The 23,036-nt window shown below is 43.5% G+C and overlaps 1 protein-coding gene across 1 annotated transcript in view; it reads right to left on the reverse strand.

Moving 5' to 3' along the window:
- The window catches only part of SLC1A1 (solute carrier family 1 member 1), a 63,655-nt gene extending 44,147 nt beyond the window's left edge, over positions 1–19,508 (reverse strand). The window contains exon 1 of the mRNA XM_079926508.1: positions 18,780–19,508. Within this exon, the coding sequence (XP_079782634.1) occupies positions 18,780–18,870 (91 nt within the window). The 5' untranslated portion in view covers positions 18,871–19,508. The remainder of the gene's footprint in view (positions 1–18,779) is intronic.
- Positions 19,509–23,036: the final 3,528 nt, after the last annotated feature.

Raw genomic sequence — 23,036 nt, forward strand, 5'->3', positions numbered from 1 at the left:
GCGAGCCACAACTACTGAGCCCATGTGCCACAACTACTGAGCCAGTGTGCCAAAACTACTGAAGCTAGCGTGGCTAGAGTCCGTGCTCCGCAACAAGAGAAGCCACCACAGAGAAGCCGGCGCACTGCAACGAAGAGTGGCCCCCATTCGCAGTAACTAGAGAAAGCCCTCACGCAACAAAGACCTAACGCAGCCAAAAATAAATAAATAAATAAATTTATTTTAAAAGACGAAAACAAAAACACCTCAGCTCAAGGGTGTTTGGAAAGCCTTCCCAACCTCCTCTATGTGACGTGTGTCCAGGTAACAAGGCAGGCCCTGGCTGGCCCTGCAGGTGTGGAGTTAAGAAGATCCCTTATCTTCCACGCCCCCAAATACCAAAAACAATCAGATCAGATATCCTCCGTAGGAGGGCAGCATCAGTCCACTGGAGGCTTTGCTCTTCACAGGAATGAAAAGACACCAGAAAGAAGGAATTCCTCACACCATTTAAACACAGAACACCTCCTGAAACACTGGGCCTGTCTGTACCAGCCAGACTCTTAAGGTGTGTGTGTATGTTTAAGTGTATTTATCATACAACAAGACTGAACTTTAATGCACAGTCTTATGATTTTTAACATGTGTTAAAATTCTTACAACCACCGTCAAAATTAGGATATGAACAGAGAATAGTTCTATCGCCCCTAAGAACTCCCTTATGCTATACCTTTACAGTGATACACACACACACACACCCTGTCCCTAACCTCTGGCAACCTCTGATTTGTTCTCCTCCACTATGTTTTTTTCTTTTTGAGAATGTCTTGTACATAGAATCATACTCTACGTAGCCTTTTAATACTGGTTACTTTCACTAAGTATGATGCACTTGAGATTCATCCATGTTTTCTGCATATCAATAATATGTTCCTTCTTCTTGATGAATGGATCACCTCTTATAGGTGGACAGTATTTATCTTTTCATTCACTGAAGGACATCTGGGTTGCTTCCTGTTTTGGGTGATTATGACTAGAGCTGCTATAAACATCTGTGTATAAGTTTTTGTGTGAACATAAGTTTTTCTCTTTCTAGGGTCTACACCCAGGAGTAGGATTGCTGGGTCATATGGTAAGTGTATATTTAACTTCTAAGAAACGGCCAAACTGTTTTTTAGAGTGGTTGTACCATTTTACATCCCCACCAGCAAGGTTTAAGAGAACCAGTTGCTCCACATCTTCACCAGCACTCAGTACTGGATTTTTTTATTTTAGTCATTCTAATAAGCATGTAGTGGCATCTTGTGTTTTTTCGTAATTTATCCTTGTTTTATTGAGATTTAATTGACATACAGCACTATATAAGTTTCAGGTGCACAGCACAGCGATTTGACTTACATACATTGAGATGATGACCACAAGACGTTTACTGAACATCCAGCATCTCACACAGATACAAAATTAAATAAACAGAAAAAAAATTTTTCCTTGTCTCCTTGTGGTTTTAATTTACATTTCCCTAATGGCTAATAATGCTGAACATCTTTTTGTGTGTTTACTTGACAACCTCTTTGATGAAGTGACTTATTAAAGTTGGATTATTTGTTTTCTCACTACTGAGTTTTTAAAGTTCTTATTATGTTCTGGATACAAGTGCAGACATGTTGGCTATGTGATCTGCAATTATTTTTTCCTAGTATGTAAGATTCTTCAGTCTCTTTCCCCCCACCCAGCTTTATTGAAATATAACTGACAATTAAAAATTGCATACATTTAAGGTGTACAACTTTATGATTTGTTGTGTTCATTCTCTTAAGTGTCTTTCATAGAACAAAGGTTCTTTTTTTTATAAAGTCTAATTTATCAATTTTTTCTTTTATGAATTCTATTTGGTCATAATATGTAAGAACTCTTTGCCTAACTCTAGGTCACAAAGACTGAAAATTTTTTTTACTTTTCTTCTAGATCTATGATCCGTTTTGAGTTAATTTTGTATAAAATATGATGTTTAGGTAGAGATTCTTCTTTTTTTTTTTTTTGCATGTGAATGTCTAGCTGTTCCAATACCATTTGCTGAAAAGACTTACTTTCTTCTTTGAACGGCTTTTGCATCTTTGTCAAAAATCTGGAATCTCTATTCCATTTTATTGACTTATGTGCCTATCCCTTCACCAGTATTACAAAGTCTTGATTACTGTCATCTGTGATTCTTCCAACTTTCTTCTTCTTTTTCCAAATTGCTTGTTATTCCTTTGCCTTTCCATATAAAGTTTAGAATCAGTTTGTCTGATACATCTACAAAAAATACTTCCAGGATTTTGACTAGAATTGCATTAAAACTATAAGCCAATTTGAGAAGAACTGACATCATCATTATGATGTATCTTCCAATCTACGAACAGGTATGACTGTTTATTTAGGTCTGGAATTTCTTTCATCAGTGTTCTGTAATTTTCAACTATAGATCCTATTCATACATCTTGTTAGATATATACCTGATCTTTTACTTTTTGGAGCTATTTTAAATAATATTTTAAAATTTCCAATCTTACATTGTTAGTATATAGAAATAACAAATGCTTTTTTGGGAATTAATCTTGTATCTTACAACCTTGCTAAATCACTTACCAGTTTTAGGAGTTATTCTGTAGATTCCTTGGGATTTTCTATGTAGAAAACCGTGCCATCTGTGAACAGGGTAAGTTTTATTTCTCTCCAACCTATGTTCATTATTTCTTTTTCTTGCTGTATTGCACTGGATCAGGCTTCCAGTGAGATACTGAATAGAAGTGGTAAGAGTGGACATCCTTGCATTATTCCTGATTTTAAGGGGAGAGCATTCAGACTTTCATCACTAAATATGACACTAGCAATAGGCTGGGTTTTTGGGGTTCGGGGGGTTGTTTTTTTAAAATTCTTAAGAGTTTAAAGCAAAAATTCAATTGTGGGCCTTGCTTAATTTTCCTTCTCCTCCCTCAGGCTTTAAAGTAGTTTCTGTCTTAATTATTTTCAAAGTATGTGTTTATTATCTAAACAACTTCAAATGTTTCTGTAATGCTATGAATTCAATAAAGCTTAGCAATGAGTATACACCAAGTGCATTCAGGAAACAGTTCAGGAGCACAACAGATAAAAGGCAAAACATTTGCTGTAACTGCCACCCAATGTCCATTGTCTCTGCTGTTAATAGCATATCTCTCAACTCTCAATCTGTTTCAGGTCCAGCTCAAGTTATAACTAATTCAGAAGTTAGGGGAAGAGGGTGGGATGAAGGAGTGACTTTGGCCTGGTCCATCAGATAATCTCGTTTCCTTAGTACCAAGACTGATTATGGAATGGTCATTGACCCAATTAGGACTGAGTGAAACTCAGGCCAAGGCCCCAGAGTCTTGTTTGAACAGAGAGACATTTTCTCTTTTCTGCTGGGTATGAAGCAGGGATATGGAAACCTTGAACTGTGCTGGCAGCTATCTCACCACCAGTGGGAGTGTCTTACCTGAGAGTGAAAATAACACAAAGAGTGCAGAGATTACACGTAAAGAGAGAATAGGACAGAATGATATTTTTGAACCCCTGAATTCAGCTGTACTTGAAACCACTCACCATTTCTGAGCTCTTAAATTCTCTGAGCCATAAATTCTATGCCGACCCCCCACATTTCTGACTTAAGCCTGTTCAACTGGGATTTTCTGTCACTTCCAATTAGAAGAGTGGGGAGAGCGAAAGTGTCACTGATATTCTGGGTGCCCTCTCGATCAACCACGCTGGCCCTCTTTGCATGAAAGAAAAGCTGGTTGATGTGACGGCAAGGCCTTCTAGCTGTGGAAGCCATGGGGATGGGCCTGTGGGATAGGGCAAGGTAGGAGAATGGTCATGCTGGTACATGGTTACAGACGATACAGGAGTCATTATACACTTACTTCTCAAAATGCCCATAGCAGAGGCCTCCAGTATTACCAGACACCATCAGACTAACTTCTCTACCATCATTCGTAGAACTTGATAATGGTGTCCCAAGAAAACCTCTTAGCATGGCATTCAATGCCATGTGGCTCTGTGCCCGTTATTCTCCCTTTGCCCTTTAGATTTTCCTTCTGTCCTTTTCTGCCCCACTTTGTGTCCCGGGAGAGTGATCTCTACCAATTATGTAACCTGGGGTTCCTTGCCCTCTGGCTTTAGCCAAGGAGAAGCACTAACTGTGGATCTTAGGACAGAGAGAGAAAAGTTGGGATATATGTTGTCTTCATTCCTTCCCTGTCCTGCCATGGTTCTGGTAGTGGCTATGTTCCTCTGTGGCCATACAGGTCCTATCAAGCAGCTACTCTGTTGCAGCCCAGCCCCCAATGGACTGTGATAACACTGTCCCCGCTTCCCTTGACCATTCTGGCATAGGAGAGTTAACAGCTTCCCACAGTTACTAGCCCTGGGTGCCTCACCATCCCTTAACCCCACCTAACTCTGTAAGTAGTCCCTTGATTACAGTCTGTTCAGTTATATACTTTTGAGAGAGTGGATCATCTGTTTTCTGCCAGGTCTGCCCTAGCTGATATAGGTCCTCACATCTTCATCATCATTGATCTTACCATGTCCGGTCACAATAAACTCCTTGCTGTTTCTTAAAGATGCTCCTTGCTTTTGTGCGCTTGTTCGCAGATCCCCCTCCAAGGGAAACCCTTTGTCACTATCTTTGCCTAGTGAAGTGCTAATCACCCCTCAAAACAGAGTCACCTCCTCCAGAAAGCCTTTCCCAGGGTCTCTCCCCAGGTGGGATGAGTCTCTTCTCTGGGTCCTTCAGAGCTTCATCTTCATCTATTGTCCCCTCTAAAAGACCTCTATCTCAGCCCCTCCCTTCATCGCAAGTTCCCAAGGCATAAGCATTGTATGCTCACTTTTGTACCCCCGTAATGTCCCAGGCACCAGTGCCTGACACTCCGTGGATGTTTGGCCAATACCTGCTGCATTGAAGTGAACCATTTTGCTATTTAATGCATATGCCCAGGAAACCACTGCATTTTCTATTCGTTACTCATCAAATCTGATTACAAAAGGCAGGAGAAAATAGCTGAGATAGGGTACCATTAGCAGAGCGTGAAAACTGGGCTATAGGAATGTGGGTACAAATCTGCCATGTTGTCCCAGGGCCATCAAACCCAGAGAGGCATCATAAATATGGCCTCTCCAGTGATGGACAATGGGTATAGTAATGTACCCATGAGAAGTTAGGTGCCTGGTTCCTACACCTTGGGACTTCTCCCAGGCTTCTGGAGCCCCTGGAGTCCAAAGAGTCCCTTGGGTTCAAGTGAGGATAAGGTTGGTTATAGGACCAACCCACAGGAATCCAGTCTCTACAGCAAGCATTCAACTGGCTTAGAGGCCCAGCTTGTTCTAAGCTAGGAACAACCAGACTGTCCCTCCCCCCTAAAGATGGGTCAGTCCCACATATGTGTGTTTGGGTTATTTCCTGAGATACCTATCTATGACTTGACTTCTGGATTCTAAAATCTCCCGTTTCCTACCTGTGGTTGACTTTCTTTATTCTACTTTTTTTTTTCCCTCTTAAAATGGTTCACATCTGCTAAACTCATGGGTCATTCTACCAATCAGGTTATTTTATACATTCCTGTGAAAGATCTTCATCTACCTTGTGGCCATACTCCACTCTTTCCCCTCCTTGGTACCCAGGTCTCCAAGTCCCTGAAGGAATGACAAGTCTCCTCACTCAGACGTACACAGTTTGGAGAGGCCCTGGAATCCTCTGCTTGAAGGACACACCTTTTCTTCGGGTTTAACACCAGATTATCCGGGAACCCTACCGCTTTACAGTAACCAGTTTTACAACTCCCATAAACACCTTCTTGGTTCATTACACAATCTTAGGAAGGCTTCTTTCCATGTGTAAAAGAAATCTGACCATCTACCCCACAGTGGGGTTTAGTCAGGGGCAATTTGAGAGTAGGAAAGAGATGGACCTCTGCGAGAGAGAAGGGAGCCAGTCATCCTGGATTTTCTAGACCTGTCACAAGCCTGGAATTCCCATCTTGATGAACCCTGCATCCAGAGTGCTAAGTCTAAGTAACTGGGACTCCCCAACTTTCTCAGCCCATTCCTCACCTCTGCCTCAAAATTGCGTCACCTGCTTATTCTTACCATGTTCCTGCCTGCCAACTGTTTATCCCTCTCTTCTCCTAACTTCTATGGAGCCTTAACTCTGACCTCTCCTTCCCCACTCCCAGAAGGACTGCAGAAATATTTACTTTCATCTTCAAATGAGTTAAGGTGTATTTGAAGAACTGTATAATATTTCCTAAATTAAAATGAAAGTGGTACCCAGTGTTGAAAGTTCGGGTCAGGGATTTCTGTCTCTAAATACCTCAGATGCTTCTCTTAACCCTAACTGAAAGAAAAAAGGCAAAGACAGACCAGCTTGTTTATTACTTCTGAAAGGAAAGAACACTCATGTATAGAATATTAAACATGTCATATAGCTACATGTCATATAGCTACATATAGCTACATGTCATATAGCTACATATAGCTACACGTCATATAGGCCAGATGTCTTTTCACAGGGATGAGAGTTGGGCCCTAGAAAACACACGAAGATAACATTGTATATTAGTGTCTTCAAGGAATAACATTGTAACCAAGACTCAAGTTTTACAATTTGCATGGCTCCCTTTTTTCTTTGTTTATGGGAAACAATAACAAACATTTATAAGACACTTTATAGTTTTATAAAGTACCTCCACATGTTTAGCTCATTTGATAAAAACAATGGATTAGATTTAAGGTCTAGAGATAAGTATAAATGCATTTAAGATGACTGGCAGAGACCAAAAAAAGAAAAAAAAAAGAAAAACATGGTGAGTATAATCTTTTCACAGTAACACTAGAGGATTTTGTTTATTCTTGGAATCTTGGAATGTTTTACGTTTGTGAGGATTTTCAGCCTCCTTTCTCAGTATTGCCCTCATGAACAGATGTTCCAGGGCATGGGGAGAGGCTGTAAAAGGGGAGAAAGAGAGAGAATCTAAGCAAAAAGTCACAGCTGCAAACCTCACTGCAAAATTCACTGTGATCTACCAACACTTTCCCCTAGAACACAGAGCCCTGAACAGGATTCAAAAAGCCTTTAAAAACTCAGCGATGAGCACTGCAGGATCTTGATCTTGGATTCAATAAATCCAGTCTTCTATGGTTACTTACTTGCAATTTAAATAGCAGCCAAGGGGGCTTCCCTGGTGGCACAGTGGTTGAGAATCCACCTGCCAATGCAAGGGACATGGGTTCAAGCCCTGGTCCAGGAAGATCCCGCATGCCGCAGAGCAATTAAGCCCGTGCACCACAACTACTGAGCCTGCGCACCTAGAGCCCGTGCTCCGCAACAAGAGAAGCCACCGCAAAGAGAAGCTCATGCACCACAACAAAGAGTAGCCCCGCTTGCCGCAACTAGAAAAATCCCACGCACAGCAACGAAGACCCAACGCAGCCAAACCTTACCCAATCATTTCCACTTAAACAACAGTAGATGTAAACTTCTAATTTTTTTTTCAAAATAAACAAGCTAGTTAGAGATTACTGGCAAATACTTATATTCAATGCAAATGGCAAACCAGTTACAGAGAAGACCTGGGCATGTTTCTCGGGGACTGAGTGTTCTGCACTGGCAACAAACAAGAGCTCAACCTCTGTTACTCTGTGGAACTCAGAATTTCTCCCATGTGATGAAACCTCAGGAAATTCTCTAGGTGTGAGAAAGCAATCAATGAAGCGGAAGCAGAAATGGAGCAAACCTGTTATGTCTCCTGGTTGACAATTAACTTTTGCTAATAAAAAAAGTAAAAACTCATCTTCAGAATCTTTAACAACCAAGTCTAGTGTTTGTCCAAGCTGTTTAAGCTCAAGGTCTACTGGAACAAGCAGCACAGACAGGCTAATTAATCTCTTATCATAGAAATAATCTCCAGACAGGGACAGAAATGGGCAGAATTTGGACAGGGATGTGAAACGATGTGTGGAGGGGGAAAACCTAGAAAAAAATTCACTGAAAGACATAGGAGTTGCCAAATACCACATTCAAAAAGACTCTACCATCCAAGGGTGATTCAGCTCCACGCCATGGCCCAACTTTGGGAAGCCAGATGGATCTTCCAATCTCTCTAATTCTGTCCAGTTTCAGTATTGTATGGAACTATTAGTTAGTCCAATTAGTCCAAAGAACTCTCTGGAGATCAGGCTCATTCCTGTGCTGGTTCCCTGAGAAGGTCAGATCTTCCTCAGGGTAGAAAGATGCTCTCCATTCTGAAAGCTCCAGGGTCATGCTGAGCTCACACTAAAATGGTTTCAGAACTGTTAGTGATTAGGCTTGCCCTTCTTCTGGGGCCCCCAAACTAGGAGTAAAGTATATTTCAGATGACTCCAGCTTGGATAAGAGTTCCTCAGGGTCTTCACTCAAAAACCCATGCAACTTACTGGGTAACTAGGGGGTCGATGGGATAGGCTCATCAAGGATTGACCTCTTCTTCAATGAAGAAGGTTCTATAATCAGTCAAAAATATTTGGGAGCATCTCTTATGAAGCAGGTACCAGGTTAGATGCTATGAGTGTGACAGACCCATATAAGACAGCATTTTTTTTTTTAACCCTCAGGACACTGAGATAAGAAAGAGAAGCTGTAAAAACATAACAATACATATATTAAATAGTTTCATACAATAGTGAAATCAGACACAAGATAAAGACCCCTGTACTCATATCATTATCTCTACCTGGGTTTGTCATCTTTCCAATCTTCAAGCCCAGAAATCCTACCACACCTGCTCAAGGCCATTCCTGGCCTCCTCCAATTCCCAGTTCCACCTGTTTCTCAATTCCCCCTCTTCTTTGAAGGTCCAAGGCGTGTTGTAGCTTTCCTGCAGCATTTACAACACTTACACTCATATTTAGTGATTTCTGTGCACATATTGCCTGACAGACTAAGACAAAACACAGACTTCAACTCTGCATCTCTTGCCCGTTAACATCAACACTTGTTCAATTTAAATTAATTGCAAAATGAATAGATTTTCCCAGCAATGGACAATATTTTTCGTCTTACATGCCAGTTCCCTTTGATTAACAGTAGTTGCCTAGAGAAGAGTTTTGAGGATTCTGAGGTCATAGCAAAGCTCCAAGGTAAAGAGTGCCTATAATCAATTAGTGATGTCTGCCACAGGGCAGGATTAGGAGTAGTGGTTCAAATGCAGTACAATTTGGGAAAATAAATTAAGGGTTATATGAGCACAGAGAAGGGAAATCATCCCTGACTGGCAGTCAGAGAAGTCTATATGATAAAAGTGAAAATTAGATCCACCATCAAGGATGGGTAGGATAACAGTAGGTGAAACACATGAGCAAAAGCAGTAGGGCAGGAGAGTATGACACATCGTGGGAAAGCAACTCTTAGACAAGCTCAACTAGAATAAGTTCAAATAGAAGGTTTATATGGGAGATGAATAGGAGAAGGACTAAATACTGCAGAATGTCTCAGGTTGAAGGACATGATAAAGAAAAGCCAAGAGACAGACAAGGGATGGAGTAAGAAGGAGGCTACTAGGCTTTATTTAGCTACTGTACAAGAGTGAAGTCTGCAAGAATGCTCTGAACTATCAATTAGGTGTATCAAGGTTCATTAGGAAGTAGCCTTGCTTAATAGTTAAGAACTGCAGTTTTGGAGTCACTCCTGGGTGCAAATCCCAGCTCTGACTGTGACCTCACGTGACTTAAGCCTTGTAAGTTTCAGTCTCCTTTTCTGTAAAAAAAGTACACTTCTTACCTCATTGTGCTAAGGCTCAAATGGGAAATAATGTGCATAAAAGTCATAATAAGCCCTCAATAAATATTACCTATTAGGCTTGGTTACCCACAGAAAAAGAAATTTTCAAAGGAGAAAATGTGTCTCCCTCATTGTCTCATAATTTGGGAAATCTTATATGAAACTTGTAAAGTGGTTACGTGGCTCAGAAAACAATTAAGTATATGAAATAGCCACAGAAATAGAACAGAATCAGTTTATTTTCCAGTAATGCTCGGAGATTAGGCTTTTTGTGGTTTGGCATTTCTGGTGATGGTGCATTTTTTTGTTGACTTAATTCTTTACTGAATTATAAGTAACCAGATAACTCTCAAGTGGTAGAAAAATAATTTAATTTTATAATCTCATTTAAGCATTGTCCTCTAAGGATTTCCTCGTTAGCCAAGTAAGTAAGTACAGTTTTAACCCCCTGAGAGCACAGTTGTCTCAATGCAGCTGTAAAAATTAACACACGGTGCAGACCCCCGCTGAGGTCACTTCTGAATAGAAGTTCCAGTCCCAAAGGCCACCACTTTGCTTCAATATGCAGACCTAGCAGAGTCACATGATGCTGGTATCAGGACCCTTCCTGGACACAGGAAAATCTGCTGTGACAACTGTCCTGCTTGTGGACCCTGTTATGGACTCTTACCAACAAGGGCTCTGGGAACAAAGACCTTAGCCTGAGTGTGGAGGGACTGGTGGGAGGGTCTTGTTTCCTCAGTGCTGGTTCTGGGTCTCGTGGTAGAGAACAAGGCACAGAGTCCCCACTCTCCTGGCAGAGCGGGGACCACTGCCCAGAGCTCACACAACTGGGGCTGGGCCTGGGAGAGGAACCACCCAGGATACACAGCATGAAGTGTCTGTGAGCTGGGACAAGGTCTGCCCATCCCAGAAAGTGCAGGAGTATTTGCTGGAAAGGAAATATTCTACCTCTGGTAATGGAACAGGCAGTGGGCAGATATTTTTCAAAGGTAGGGTAGTAACATTTCTGGCAATGAGTGAGTCACTGAAACACTTCCTTTCCATTAACAGAGGTGTTACTGTGGAGCGTTCTAATTACAACAGAGCACTCTTTGTCGCAGTTTGGGGCTGTTTTCCTCAGCAACTATAATGAATCAGCTCCTTCTAAATCTATCTGCTGTGCTAAACTACAGCTCCGAAGTGAATTATTGGCTTAATAGTAACTGTCTTCAATGTTGTCTTCTATTAGATGTATGTTTAACATTCAAAATAGGAAAGGCCATTGAAAAGACTTGCTACTTTAACAGACATTGCTGCGGGGGAGTTTAAGTGGGCCACTCACTTCCGTCTAAGATGAGCTCATTTTCTTCGAGAGTGCTGGAGTCCCCACGGTACTCGTGACCCCAGATCTCCAGCGACATCAACATGGGGGAGATCTGCAGTTCCTCAGGTGAACAGAGCTGCCTGGCACCAGGCCAGCGTGTCACTGACTCTCTATATAGGACAGCTATTTTCAGTCTCAGCTCTGCTAAAGGTAATCACAATTTCTCCCAAGTAATTAACATGGAAAGCTTTCTCTCTTAATAAGCAAGTGTTCATATGAGCACGCATATGCTCTCCAACAGCTAATTCCTAATCCCATTTATTTACACCGTGTCTGAGCAACCCAAGGTTTTTACTCATCTGAGCTACTATATGAGCTCCACCAAATCCAAATTTGGCATGTGATAATTTTCTACATCTTATGTCGTCGTTTGAAGCTTCCTTTATTTCTTATGCCCACTGCTCAAATTTTTGACAGATGGGTTAAGTTTGATCAGCCAAAAATCAGAATCTTTTCAGTGATTCCCCAACTCTGGTGGGTTCTGATTTGGTTTAAAAACTGAAAGCACCAGGCATAGGCATTCAAAGCCCAAAATTGTTTCCCTAATCCTTCAATATGTGGAACTAGGGACAAGTCAGCTAAAGGATGGCTTCTCAAAGGTACTTAATTAAGCAGATACATGCAAGATATATATACATGTATAGAAACAACGTAAGTTTATTAGACCTCACATTACTGTTGTGATGAATAATTTAAGGCTGACATAGAACATTACCCTGGTAACAGTCCCACACACAATTTACATTTTTACACCCCAAGTCACAGATGTAGAACAAATGACTCAACATCAAGGTCATTTTACCCTCCAGTAATGACTTTTAACCCTTCCTTAGTTCCCTAAGGAAGACTTCCTCTAACTCCCAGCAATGAACTGAGGAATGACTCTACAAGCATAGAGCTAAGGGATTTTAAAGCTAGAAGGAACTTCAGGGACTTTCTGACCCAGGGTCAACAAGTATGCAGCGCACAGGCCACTATTTCCTGACCTTAAGCCCTTGGCAGACATCAGTAATCAATTTCAGAACTTTTCTTTCTCAACAAACATATCACGCCAGACAGTCCACTACCTATAAATTGGAGTTGGCACATGAATGAAATCTCTTTGATCTTCCAGCTAATCTGAACCTCTCTTCCTTCTGACAAGAAACAAAGATTCACTTTTTTATATAGTGTTTTAGAGTCAGTCTCATTACTTTAAGGTCTCCTTTCATTTTCTAGTGCCTGCTAAGGGTAATCAGAATGCTTTTGCCCTCTAGGGGTCTATAATCTAGTTTTGAAGAAGCAAAGTTTAACATGCTTGATAAGTATATGTAAACTAAGTGTTAATCTGTCTTACTGATGCAGATCAGAGGAGGCTGAAGTAGGCAGAGAAGAATGTACGGTGGAATTCAAGCTTAGCTTTGGGCTCATTTACTCATTCAATAAACAAGGATAACGTCTAACTATCTCTCTGAGTCATAAATGACACAACAATTTAACAAATGTATTGAGCCCACCAGGTATTGTGACAGGTGCTGTGGGTATAGAGAGGGGCAACACAGAATTCCTTCTCTCAAGGGCTCATGGGTCAGTGGGGAAGGCAGGAAATTAGAATACACTCTAACTATACAGTAACAAAAAGCAAGTAGACATTGGTTCTGTACAGTGGGAGAGCGTGATGGTTCTTTTCCAAGCTGCTGCCCCCTCCGGGACTTCCTCTCCTGCCAGACATCACCACCTCCTTCTCCCGAGGACTAAACCTAGCCAAGCCGCATCAGATTAACCTGCTGAACACCTCACAGAGCTGTCCTTTCCTTTCCACTCTCAATGCTGCTGCTCTGCTAAGGCCCCCATCTCTCTCTCTCTCTGCCTGGACCTTAACAGTAATCCCCTAGGGTGATCTGCCCACTTGCAAGATCACCCTTCTCGGATCCATTTTCCACATCCATCTGCCTCAAGGATCTTTTCTAAGCACAGTCCTGCCTATGTCATTGTCCAGTTTTGTCCTCAGGAGCATGTCTGGACTTATCAGCATGGCATTCCAGTCTCTCTAGGATCTGGCCGCCAACCTCCGTGGCAGCCTTGCTTTTTCTCCCCCCATGTCCCTCAATCACACCCTTTGTGCCAGTCACACCAAGCCACTTAGTTACAAGGTAGAAAGGGCAGGCTTTGAAGGTGGAAAGAATAGCAGGGCAGCCTCATGGACAGAGGTGTAAGGGTGGCTCTGAGCCTAGAGTGGAGACCAGTCTGGCTGATCAGTCTGGCAAATCCCACAGGAGCAGTGTTCCTCCAGGGCACACTGCAATTCTGAGAGTCCTGTGGAGGCATGTTGCAGCCCCTTCTCAGTCTCAGGGGAGAAAGGCGCCAACTACAGCCCAAAGTGCACACTACAGAATCCTCATACCCTATCCTGATGTGGCATACAGCCAGACCACCTTGGTCTCCAGGAGGGTCTGCAAGGACCAAATATGACAGGGAGATGGGGAACAAGACAGAGGACAGCAGTCCAAAGGGGGAGGAAGGAAAAGTATAGGAAGACTGGGCATTGCCAGTTGTTATCTTGAGTGATCCTGAGCGAGTTCTGCACTGCTCCAAGTCTGTTTCCTCGTCCATATAACGGTGAACAATAAGGCCTACTTTATAGCTGCAATATTTTTTTCATTGCTTTTTCTTAAGTATTTCCTAAGATTTCACTAGCCATGATGGAAATGAGATTAGAAAAGTGTAAAATACATAGCAGAACAAGATCCTAACTTTCTTATACAGAACAATTATAAAATAAATCATTTTTTTAATTAAAAAAAATACATAGCAGGTTAATTGTACTAGCTTCCTAAACTGGTCTCTCTGCTTCCACACTTGTCTCCGCTGTCTGTGGTCAAAAGAGCAGCCAGCCAGGGAAAGCTGATTAAAAGATAATCAGACTATGTCACTGCTCTGTTCAACACCTTTTAATCGTTTCCCAACTCCCAGTAAAAGTCAAAGTCCTTATAAGAACTCACACCATCCTACTGCCTCTTCCCCCCACCTCCTCACTCCACCCCCATGCTCTTCCTTAAACACATCAGGATCTCCCCAGATATCTGTGCTCCTTCACCTCTTTCCAGTCTCACTTCAATTCTCGCCTTCCCAGCAGGGCCTTCCCATTCTCCCTATTTCAACCTGCAATCCCCCAGCGCCCTCTCTGCTTTGTTACTCTGGAGCACTCTCACCATCTAACATACTCTACATTGTAGTTTACCTATTTTTCCGGTTTACTGTCTGCTTGTCTCCACTTGAACATAAGTCCCATGAGGACAGGGGTTTTTATTTTGTTCACTGTTATGTGCCCTGGTTCTAGAACAGTCCCTGGCACACAGTAGGTGCCCAATATATATTTGTTGAATGAGCGAATGATTTAAGCATCGGTTACTCTACAGGTATATTCCAAGGCTGAGCTGATTAGACGCCCAGCAGCACCAGGCCTGAGACCTGCCAGAGCACGAGTTTCATGATAACAAAATACATTCTGAACGCTGAGCTGCAGTCGTCTCCCCGCCCGATCCCCGATCTTCAGGAGCTTCACAGACACGTAGAAACTGAGCAAGAGAGCTTACACCATGACTCAAATTAGCATTGCCAGATACAAGAGCTCCGGCGTAGGAGACGTAAGGCTGGGTAGGGCAAGGGTTATTACTAAGAACATGAAGGAATTGTTCTCGATTTTGGACAATGGAATCTGAATCTGTAAATGACCCCTTTCTTTAGTGCTCCAAAGAAAATTATTCCGGATGAATAAGCTTGCCAGCTCTGTCCTGTAAATAACAACAGCTATTTCCTTTCCTGAAAATCCACAACCTGGAAATCAGATTTTTCAAACGACTGAAATAAAGCACTGAGATAAAGCACAACCTGGACAGAAAGATCAGGCTTTATGTTGTGAACGGGGTGAGGGTTCCATGAGTGCTTTACCAACATTATACACGCTATGATCAGTACTGGCTGACTTGAATCACAACGCTTGGACACAGAATTATCACACACAGATTCTGCTTGCACAGAATTCCCACTGAAAGCACTAAAATTCTTCCCTCATAATTTCTGCACTGTTAAGTGAAATGAGAATCAGGCTATGGGGCACAAAACAAAATGATTAATCCTTTCCATATCCTTTTAAAACAATAAATAATTCTCTGGAGGCTGGTGTTCACCTAGACAGAACACGTCATCAAAACACTTGAATCACCTTGGACTCAGAATTCTAGGCTGGACACCAAGCAGAACAGAGAAAGACCACGAGAGACCTTATTTTATAAGAAAATATTAATTTCCTCACAATGAAATTATTCAAATCATCTTAAAATGACATTTATTGAGTACTTGTTATATGCCAGTCACACAACTAGATATTTTCACATTATCTTAAACAACTCTAATAGCAAATGAGGTAATGACCTATATCCCTATTTTCCAGATGAGGAAATTGAGGATTCCAGAGAATCAGAGATTTTGTCTAAATGGTAGAACATGACAGTATCAGAATTCAAATCTAGAACTCTTGACTCCAGGCTCTGTGCTCATACTACTACACTACGGAAGCAGGGAAAAAGCTTGAAAGAATTGTAATAGATGCAATGAAAATTGTTCCTAATCAGATTTTAGTAAAGGCCTCTCACCTGAAAATCCAAGATATTATTTCCAGGACCTTGTAGGGTTTCACAGAAATTAACAAAGATGGTCACTTAACTATTCAATCCCTTTATCTCATGAATAAGAATATGAGGAAGTATTTAGCTTTTAGCATCTCCTTGTCCATGAAAGAAATTAACTTTTAGACCTAATAAAGATGACTTTTAATTTCATTTCCCCTCAAATGCTGTCTTCAAAAATCAGAGGCTTTAAGATGGCTGGGAAAAACCTTTGCCCCTCACTTCAAAAATCAAAATATTTTAAAGTGTCAGTGCTGCTGAATTATAGCAGGGACAAAACATTTCAATTTTAATCAGAAGATGATATTCTGTCAGGGTAATAAATAAGTTTAACTGTTTTTTCTTCTTTAAGATCCACATACTGAAAGGTTCAGAAAGGAGGCTACATGAGAGTGCTTGTGATTTCTGTATCAATCAAGACTGTTATAAAACTAAACTTACTATCATGGCCTAAAGGGCTTATGGATGGACTTAGCATCCCTGTTATAAGTTAGCTGCAATTTCACTTCTGGGTTTAAACCAGAATGAGTTAGCACAGACTACACAGACAGAGGTATGATTTTTGCACTCAAGCCCAGTGTTCCAAAGAATGAGGAAAAGAGGAGGACTCTGGGAAGTGCCTTGTGATGGACACATTGAGGGTGGTGTAGGCTTGACTTCTCAGACCAGGAGCTGAAATGCTCAGGGACTGCCCGATGTTGCTCCTTTTGTAAATGTGCTGAAAGACTTCAGTTGAGCGCTTACAATTTTTATATGGTGTTTTTCCTTTCTGGAGCAAAGTATCTGAATCAAGCTCCTGGGGCTTACCCACATTAAAACTGGAGGAAATTGCCCATCTGACACCAAAGGCCACGTCTGCAAAACAGACATGTTATCTCCCGTGACTCTGAAGACGTATTTATGCAACAAGTTCCAAAGGCCAGGGGACAATTTTCAAAATCTTTGCCAAACCAGCCTCCAGTGAATCGGTAAACTCAACACTAGTGTGCCACACTTGGTTAATAGGTGAGTATCTCTGGAAAACCCCACAGCTGAAAAGGCAGGATCATTTCACGCCCATGGGGGATTGGGAGGGAAATGCCAGGCTACCCAAAACCATCCTTAAAATGGGATTTAACAATTAATTCTGGAATCTTGTCACTAGGAAAACAAACAAGGCCATCTCAGCTATTTGGCTGTGGGGAAAAGAAATCACTCTCTCTGAGGCATCTGTTATTTAAAACGTGATGGGGTGGGATAACTATTCTCTTAAAAACACCCTAACCAGGGACTTCCCTGGTGGCACAGTGGTTAAGACTCCGCCTGCCAATGCAGGTGACACGGGTTCGAGCCCTGGTCCGGGAAGAACCCACATGCCACGGAGCAACTAAGCCTGTGCGCCACAACTACTGAGCCCGCGCACCACAACTACTGAAGCTCACATGCCTAGAGCTCGTGCTCTGCAACAAGAGAAGCCACCGCAATGAGAAGCCCACGCACCACAATGAAGAGTAGCCCCCGCACACCGTAACTAGAGAAAGCCCGCGTGCAGCAATGAAGACCCAACGCAACCAACCAGCCAACCAACCAACCAAAACAAAACAAAACAAATGCCCTAAACCATGTGGTTCTTCTTGGGGAAAAGAGTTAAGCAGTCAAGACTTGCTCCTCTACTTCTCTCTTTTCCTCCCACACGTGGCCTCTACTAAGGTAATTCCAGAATGTTATTTATTTACTAGAAACCTGACTTGACTTTGCATAAGGATCTGGAGGAACAAATCCGACCCTGAGGAATCCATTAACCTCCACAGACTTTTTTTGGGGGGGTGGGGGGTTGGGCACCAAGAGGGGGAGCAGGCAACACCAAATATTCTGAGATTCAGAAGCAGCAGCTGGAGAGAAAAGTGCATGAGGCTGGGAGAGGTACAGGCTAACCCTCTCCCCAGCTCCAGTTTCCAAATGGAAGGTGGGGTTTTCAAAGGAGCCTCACCTGCTGGGTGTCCCCACCTGTGCCAACTCTTAGAGGAAAGGAGGCAGTCAGGCGCCAACGCCAAAGAGGAGCATCCCAGGGCCCAAGGTGTAAAACAGACAACCTGGCAGAAATTCAGAGTCTAAATAGGAACAACTCATACCTCTGAGCAATGGATCTGACATTCACCTAGTCCAGTGATTTCTCAGGAATGAATCACTTAAATACACCTTGTTTAAAAACAAGCGCATATGACTTAAAAATTACTTTCAATAGAAAACCAATGTGGAGAGCAAGGAAGCTCAGGGAGGCTACCTCGGTAGATTTGCACGGGGGAAAGGGAGAAATCTGATAGCTCTCTTCCCCTTGACATCCTGCGGGCCACAACTACATACTCCTGAATTCAAGCACGAATCTGGCACGTTTTCCGTGCCTCAGTGCGGGCATTGGCTAGCCGCGTGGGAAGGCACTTTCCAGGCACTGCCCAGGGTGACCGACCGAAGGTAACATCCACCTCCTCCCTCCCCGCGGGAACCGGACCATCCCTGAGGTTCAGGTGCCTCTTCCAGTCCAATCGGGAACCATCATCCACACTCAATCCCTGTCCGGACAACGCATGGTTCAGGAAAAAAAGGGGGGAGCAGATAGGATTTAAAAAATTAAACCACATTTGCTTCCACACGGGAAGAACCGAGAGCTCTTGCTTCCCTTTCTCCCTTGCAAGCCCCTTTGACCATTTTGGGTAAAGCAGGAACCCGCAGCTCGCGGAACACCCAAACGGGAGTCCCGGAGGAGCTTTGTTCTTTGCACGCAGAAATCAACACCCTCGAGGGTAAGCCCCCGCGTGGTGTCCGAGGCCGAGGGGGAGCCGAGGGACCCGAGCATCGGGTGCGCCAGCGCCATGCCCACCCTCGCGCCCACCCTCGCACCCGCCCGCCCCGCACGCGGCCTGGGCGCTGAGAGGGCGTGAGGGTGCGCGCGTCGTCCACCCGCCACGCAGCTCACCTAGAACCACCGCAGCCACGGTGGAGAGTAGCAGCCAATTATTCCTCAGGAAGCGCTTCCAGTCGCATCCCTTCTTCGCCGGCTTCCCCATAGCTGGCGCCCGGGCTCCGAACCACAGGAGAGGCGGCCGCTCTTGTGCGTGGGGCTCGGCCGTGCGCGCGGAGGCCGGTGGAGCCCGGGAACCGCCGGCGGCTCCGCGGCTAAGTGCAGGAGGGATGCGGGCGCGCTGGGGAGAGGGTGTGCGTTGGCCGCTGCCGCAGCCGCTGTCGCCGCCTCCGCCGCCACCTGAGCTCGCGCGCCGCGCCTGCAGCCCCTGCTAGCTCGGTGGCCGTGCGTGGCGGGCGCGCCCGGCTCCTCCTGCCGCCGCCGCGCTCTGCGGCGCCGCGGCCAACCAGCGAGGAAAGAGGGAGGAGCGGCCGGCCCAGGGAGGAGGGCGGGTGGGTGCGTGCGTGGTGCGCCCGGGGGTCCCGGTGGAGCAGGCGTGGGAGGGCTCCCACGCTGTGGCTGCAGCGGGGACGGCTACTCAGGGACCGCTGTGCTCCTCCCCAGCCTTAGGCTGGAGCCTCTCGCTTTTTTTTTTTTTTTTAATTGGTCAGGCTAGGTTTTCGGATTTATGGTTTCCTCCTCTCCCTAATCCAGAGGGGCGGAGTCGCTGGCCCCTTTGGTTTGGACTTCATTCGGCACACCAGCACGCCTCCTCTTTCTCCATACCAGCCACTGCTAGTGCAGCATCGCAGTGGGGAGAGTCGTGGGGAACTGAGTTCTGTCTTGGGTCCCATTTGCTTCTCCACTGCAGCCTCGGATTGGCCAGCAGCCTGGAAAGCCTCCTAGAAACCTCTAGGAGGAGGGGGAAAAAAAGAGTGCTGGGGGGGCGGTGAGCAGGACAGGACTTTGTGAACTTTCACACGAGGCCTCAAACTCCCCTGCCCCCACAGGTATTGTTAACTCTCCTCCTTAAGCCGAGGGAGGTGACGCTCCCACAGGATGGTCTGTGGACCCAGGGCTTGGAATGGGCCCTCTTAGAACTTCACTGCCGCTCCTTGCGACCGGCTCCGTGGCCGCGCAAGGCCCCAAAGCTGTGAGACTTGGCAGAATGATTGGGACTGAGAAACCGACCGAGCAGTTCTGAGGAGAAGGTGGGCGGGCCCATCCCTAAGGCCAGATGCTTTGGAAAGGCAGACACAGGAGAGGTGGAGAAACTAGGTAAGTGCAGCTAAGTGAATTTTCTAATTCTCTTCCATTCTTCTACCCAGTTTTTTCACCCTCGCTTATACAAAACTTTTTCCTTCCCTTTTACCACGCCACCACCTCTGCAGCTCCAGTCTGCCTTCTCATTAGCTTTCCTAACGTTAAGTCAGCCCTGCACCTTTTTGCTATTGTAGAGTCTCCTCTGATTGGGGAGGGTGGGGGAATCTCCCATCTAGATTTTCTGGTGACTAACCCCTCACAATTAGAGCTCCATTCCTTTGGCTTAAATTGACAGAAGTGTCCTTGAAGAGAAAATAAGTTTTGTGAACCATGTACACTTTAGTATGAATGAGTTTATCAGCTCCTTTCCAAAAAATAAATTTTGAGAGAAGGAAAGCCAGAGGGACACCAATGTCACTGTGTGCCTGGGAAAGATCTGAAGAAATGTCAGAAGAAGGGAAACTATTGAGAAAGAGGGGACAAAGACATCCATCCCACAGTAAAAAAGCTGGAAATACTCAGATGTTCAAGGTGAAGAGTGGTAAATATATTATGGAACTGCCACGTAACTGTACATTATGCAGCGTCTATAAAAGAAGTTTATGAAATTTCTAATAGCATAGGATAGCACATGTCATAATATGAGGGAAGACCGGAAGATGAAAATTGTATATATCACGTGATCACAACTATGTAAAACAAACCTAGAGCAAAACCATGTACTTAGAAAAAAGTCTAGAAGGAAACACAAAATTTTAACAGTGGTCATTTTGGGGTGATATTATTACTTGAATCTTTTTGCTTTCTATTTTTCTGTATTTTCTAAAGTGTTTACCATAAGCATACCTGTGCCCATTACAGTGTGGATAGGGCTGTATTTAAGAAATAAAGAGGTCCTAAAGAGAAAAGCGTGGAAGAATCTAAGCAGACTTTGTACATCACAATTTTTTGAGGTGTATGTAGTGAGATAATTACACCTGGGTTTTGGGAGTAGGATATTTAGGTTTAAATCCCAGCACTACCACTTACCAGCTGGGTTACCTTGGGCAAGTTGCTTAAATTTTTTTGTGTCTCAGTTTCTACATCTGTAAATGGGGGCATCAGTAGTATTTATCTCATGAGGGTATTGTAAGAACTGAATACTAGAATGTATGTAAAAGACTTAGAACAGTGTCTGGCATACAAGCGTCATCATGAGTTTTACTTGGGGGTCAACCTGGACAGGCATCTTTTTACTTCCTCTCGTTGCCTGCCTGTCATGAACACACCCTGAGCCACTTCACACCCACAAGAACCCTGGTATACATATATTTTATTATTAATATTTATTGGAGTATAGTTGCTTTACAATGTTGTGTTCGTTTCCGCTGTACAGCAAAGTGAATCAGCTATACGTATATATATATGCCCTCTTTTTTGTATTTCCTTCCCATTTAGGTCACCACAGAGCACTGAGTAGAGTTCCCTCTGCTATACAGTAGGTTCTCCTTAGTAATCTATTTTATACATAGTAGTGTATATATGTAAATGCCAACCTCCCAATTCATCCCACCCCCCTTTTCCCCCCCGGTATCCATATGTTTGTTCCCTATGTCTGTGTCTATTTCTGCTTTACAAATAAGTTCATCAGTTCATTTTTCTAGATTCCACATATAAGCAATATTATACGATACTTGTTTTTCTGACTTAACTCTGTATGACAGTCTCTAGGTCCATCCACGTCTCTGCAAATTGCCCAATTACTAGAACCCTTGTATATTGGTCAATAGTAATTGCCTTTAGAATTACAATCAGTGGACCCTGAATCTATTGTACTTTCACACCTAAAGCCCATATAGTACATATTCATTTTATGCTTATTTAAATTATGCAATTTTAGGATAGTGCAATATAAAAAGAAAAATAGAATCTAAACATATACACTCATTTTGAAATAATTAAAATCTCCTAAATTAAAAATAAAAGTCAAGAATCGAAGAAGTTCAAAGCATGTGGGCCAAGTGAATTATAAACTATGTTTATGCTATTGCTACATGGCAGGTCCACTTTAGCTGGTAATAAAAGGTAATTAATAAGCAAACACTTATAATACACTTAACATTTGCCAGACACCCTTCTAACCACTTTATACGTAGTAACCACTTTGGTCCTCACAACAACTTAATGAAGTAGGGACTATTGTTACCTCATGGGGCTGCTGGAAGAATCAAGTGAGATATTGTGTATTATTATTATCTTCATTTTACAGCTGAGGAATCTAAGGCAAAAAGAGGTTAAGTAACTTGCTTAAGTTCCCTCCATTAGTAAGAGAAGGATCAAGGATTGAACTAGGTGGTCTTGCTCAAGCTAAATGCACAAACTGCATTAAACCAAAGGTCCTCAACCCTCGGGCCACGGACTGGTACCAGTTTATGATACCGGTTCATGGCCTGTTAGGAACTGGGCCGCACAGCAGGAGGTGAGCAGCAGGCAAGTGAGGGAAGCTTCATTTGCATTTACAGCCTCTCCCCATCGCTAGCATTACCGCCTGAGCTCCGCCTCCTGTCAGATCAGCGGTGGCAAACCCTACTGTGAACTGTACATTCGAGGGATCTAGGGATCTAGGTTGCCCGCTCCTTATGAGAATCTAATGCCAGATCACCTGAGGGGGGGCTGAGGCGGTGCTGGGGAGCGGCTGCAAATGCAAATTATCATTAGCAGAGAGGTTTGACTGCACAGCGACCATAATAAATCAATTGCTTGCAGACTCATATCAAAACCCTATCAGTGAGGGGCAAGTGACAAGCTGCATCTGGTGGCAGGCTTTATAGTGGCAAGTTAATTGATGTACTTCAGTGTACAGCTGCATCTGGTGGCAGGCTTTAAGTCAGAATCCGACACTTATTTTAGTCTACACTTGGCCCACCCATTATTTTATGTACCACTTCTGTCCGTGCCTCTTTCCCACACTGCACACTTGTCTCAGTCACAGTTTTGGTAAGCCCACAAGCTAACCCTAGCCAAAATGAGTAAAAAACAAACATCACTGGAGAGCCTCTTTGAAGAGGGGTAAAGACCCAATGATGAGAC

This window comes from Stenella coeruleoalba (assembly GCF_951394435.1).
Source record: "Stenella coeruleoalba genome assembly, chromosome: 7".
Taxonomy (NCBI): domain Eukaryota; kingdom Metazoa; phylum Chordata; class Mammalia; order Artiodactyla; family Delphinidae; genus Stenella; species Stenella coeruleoalba.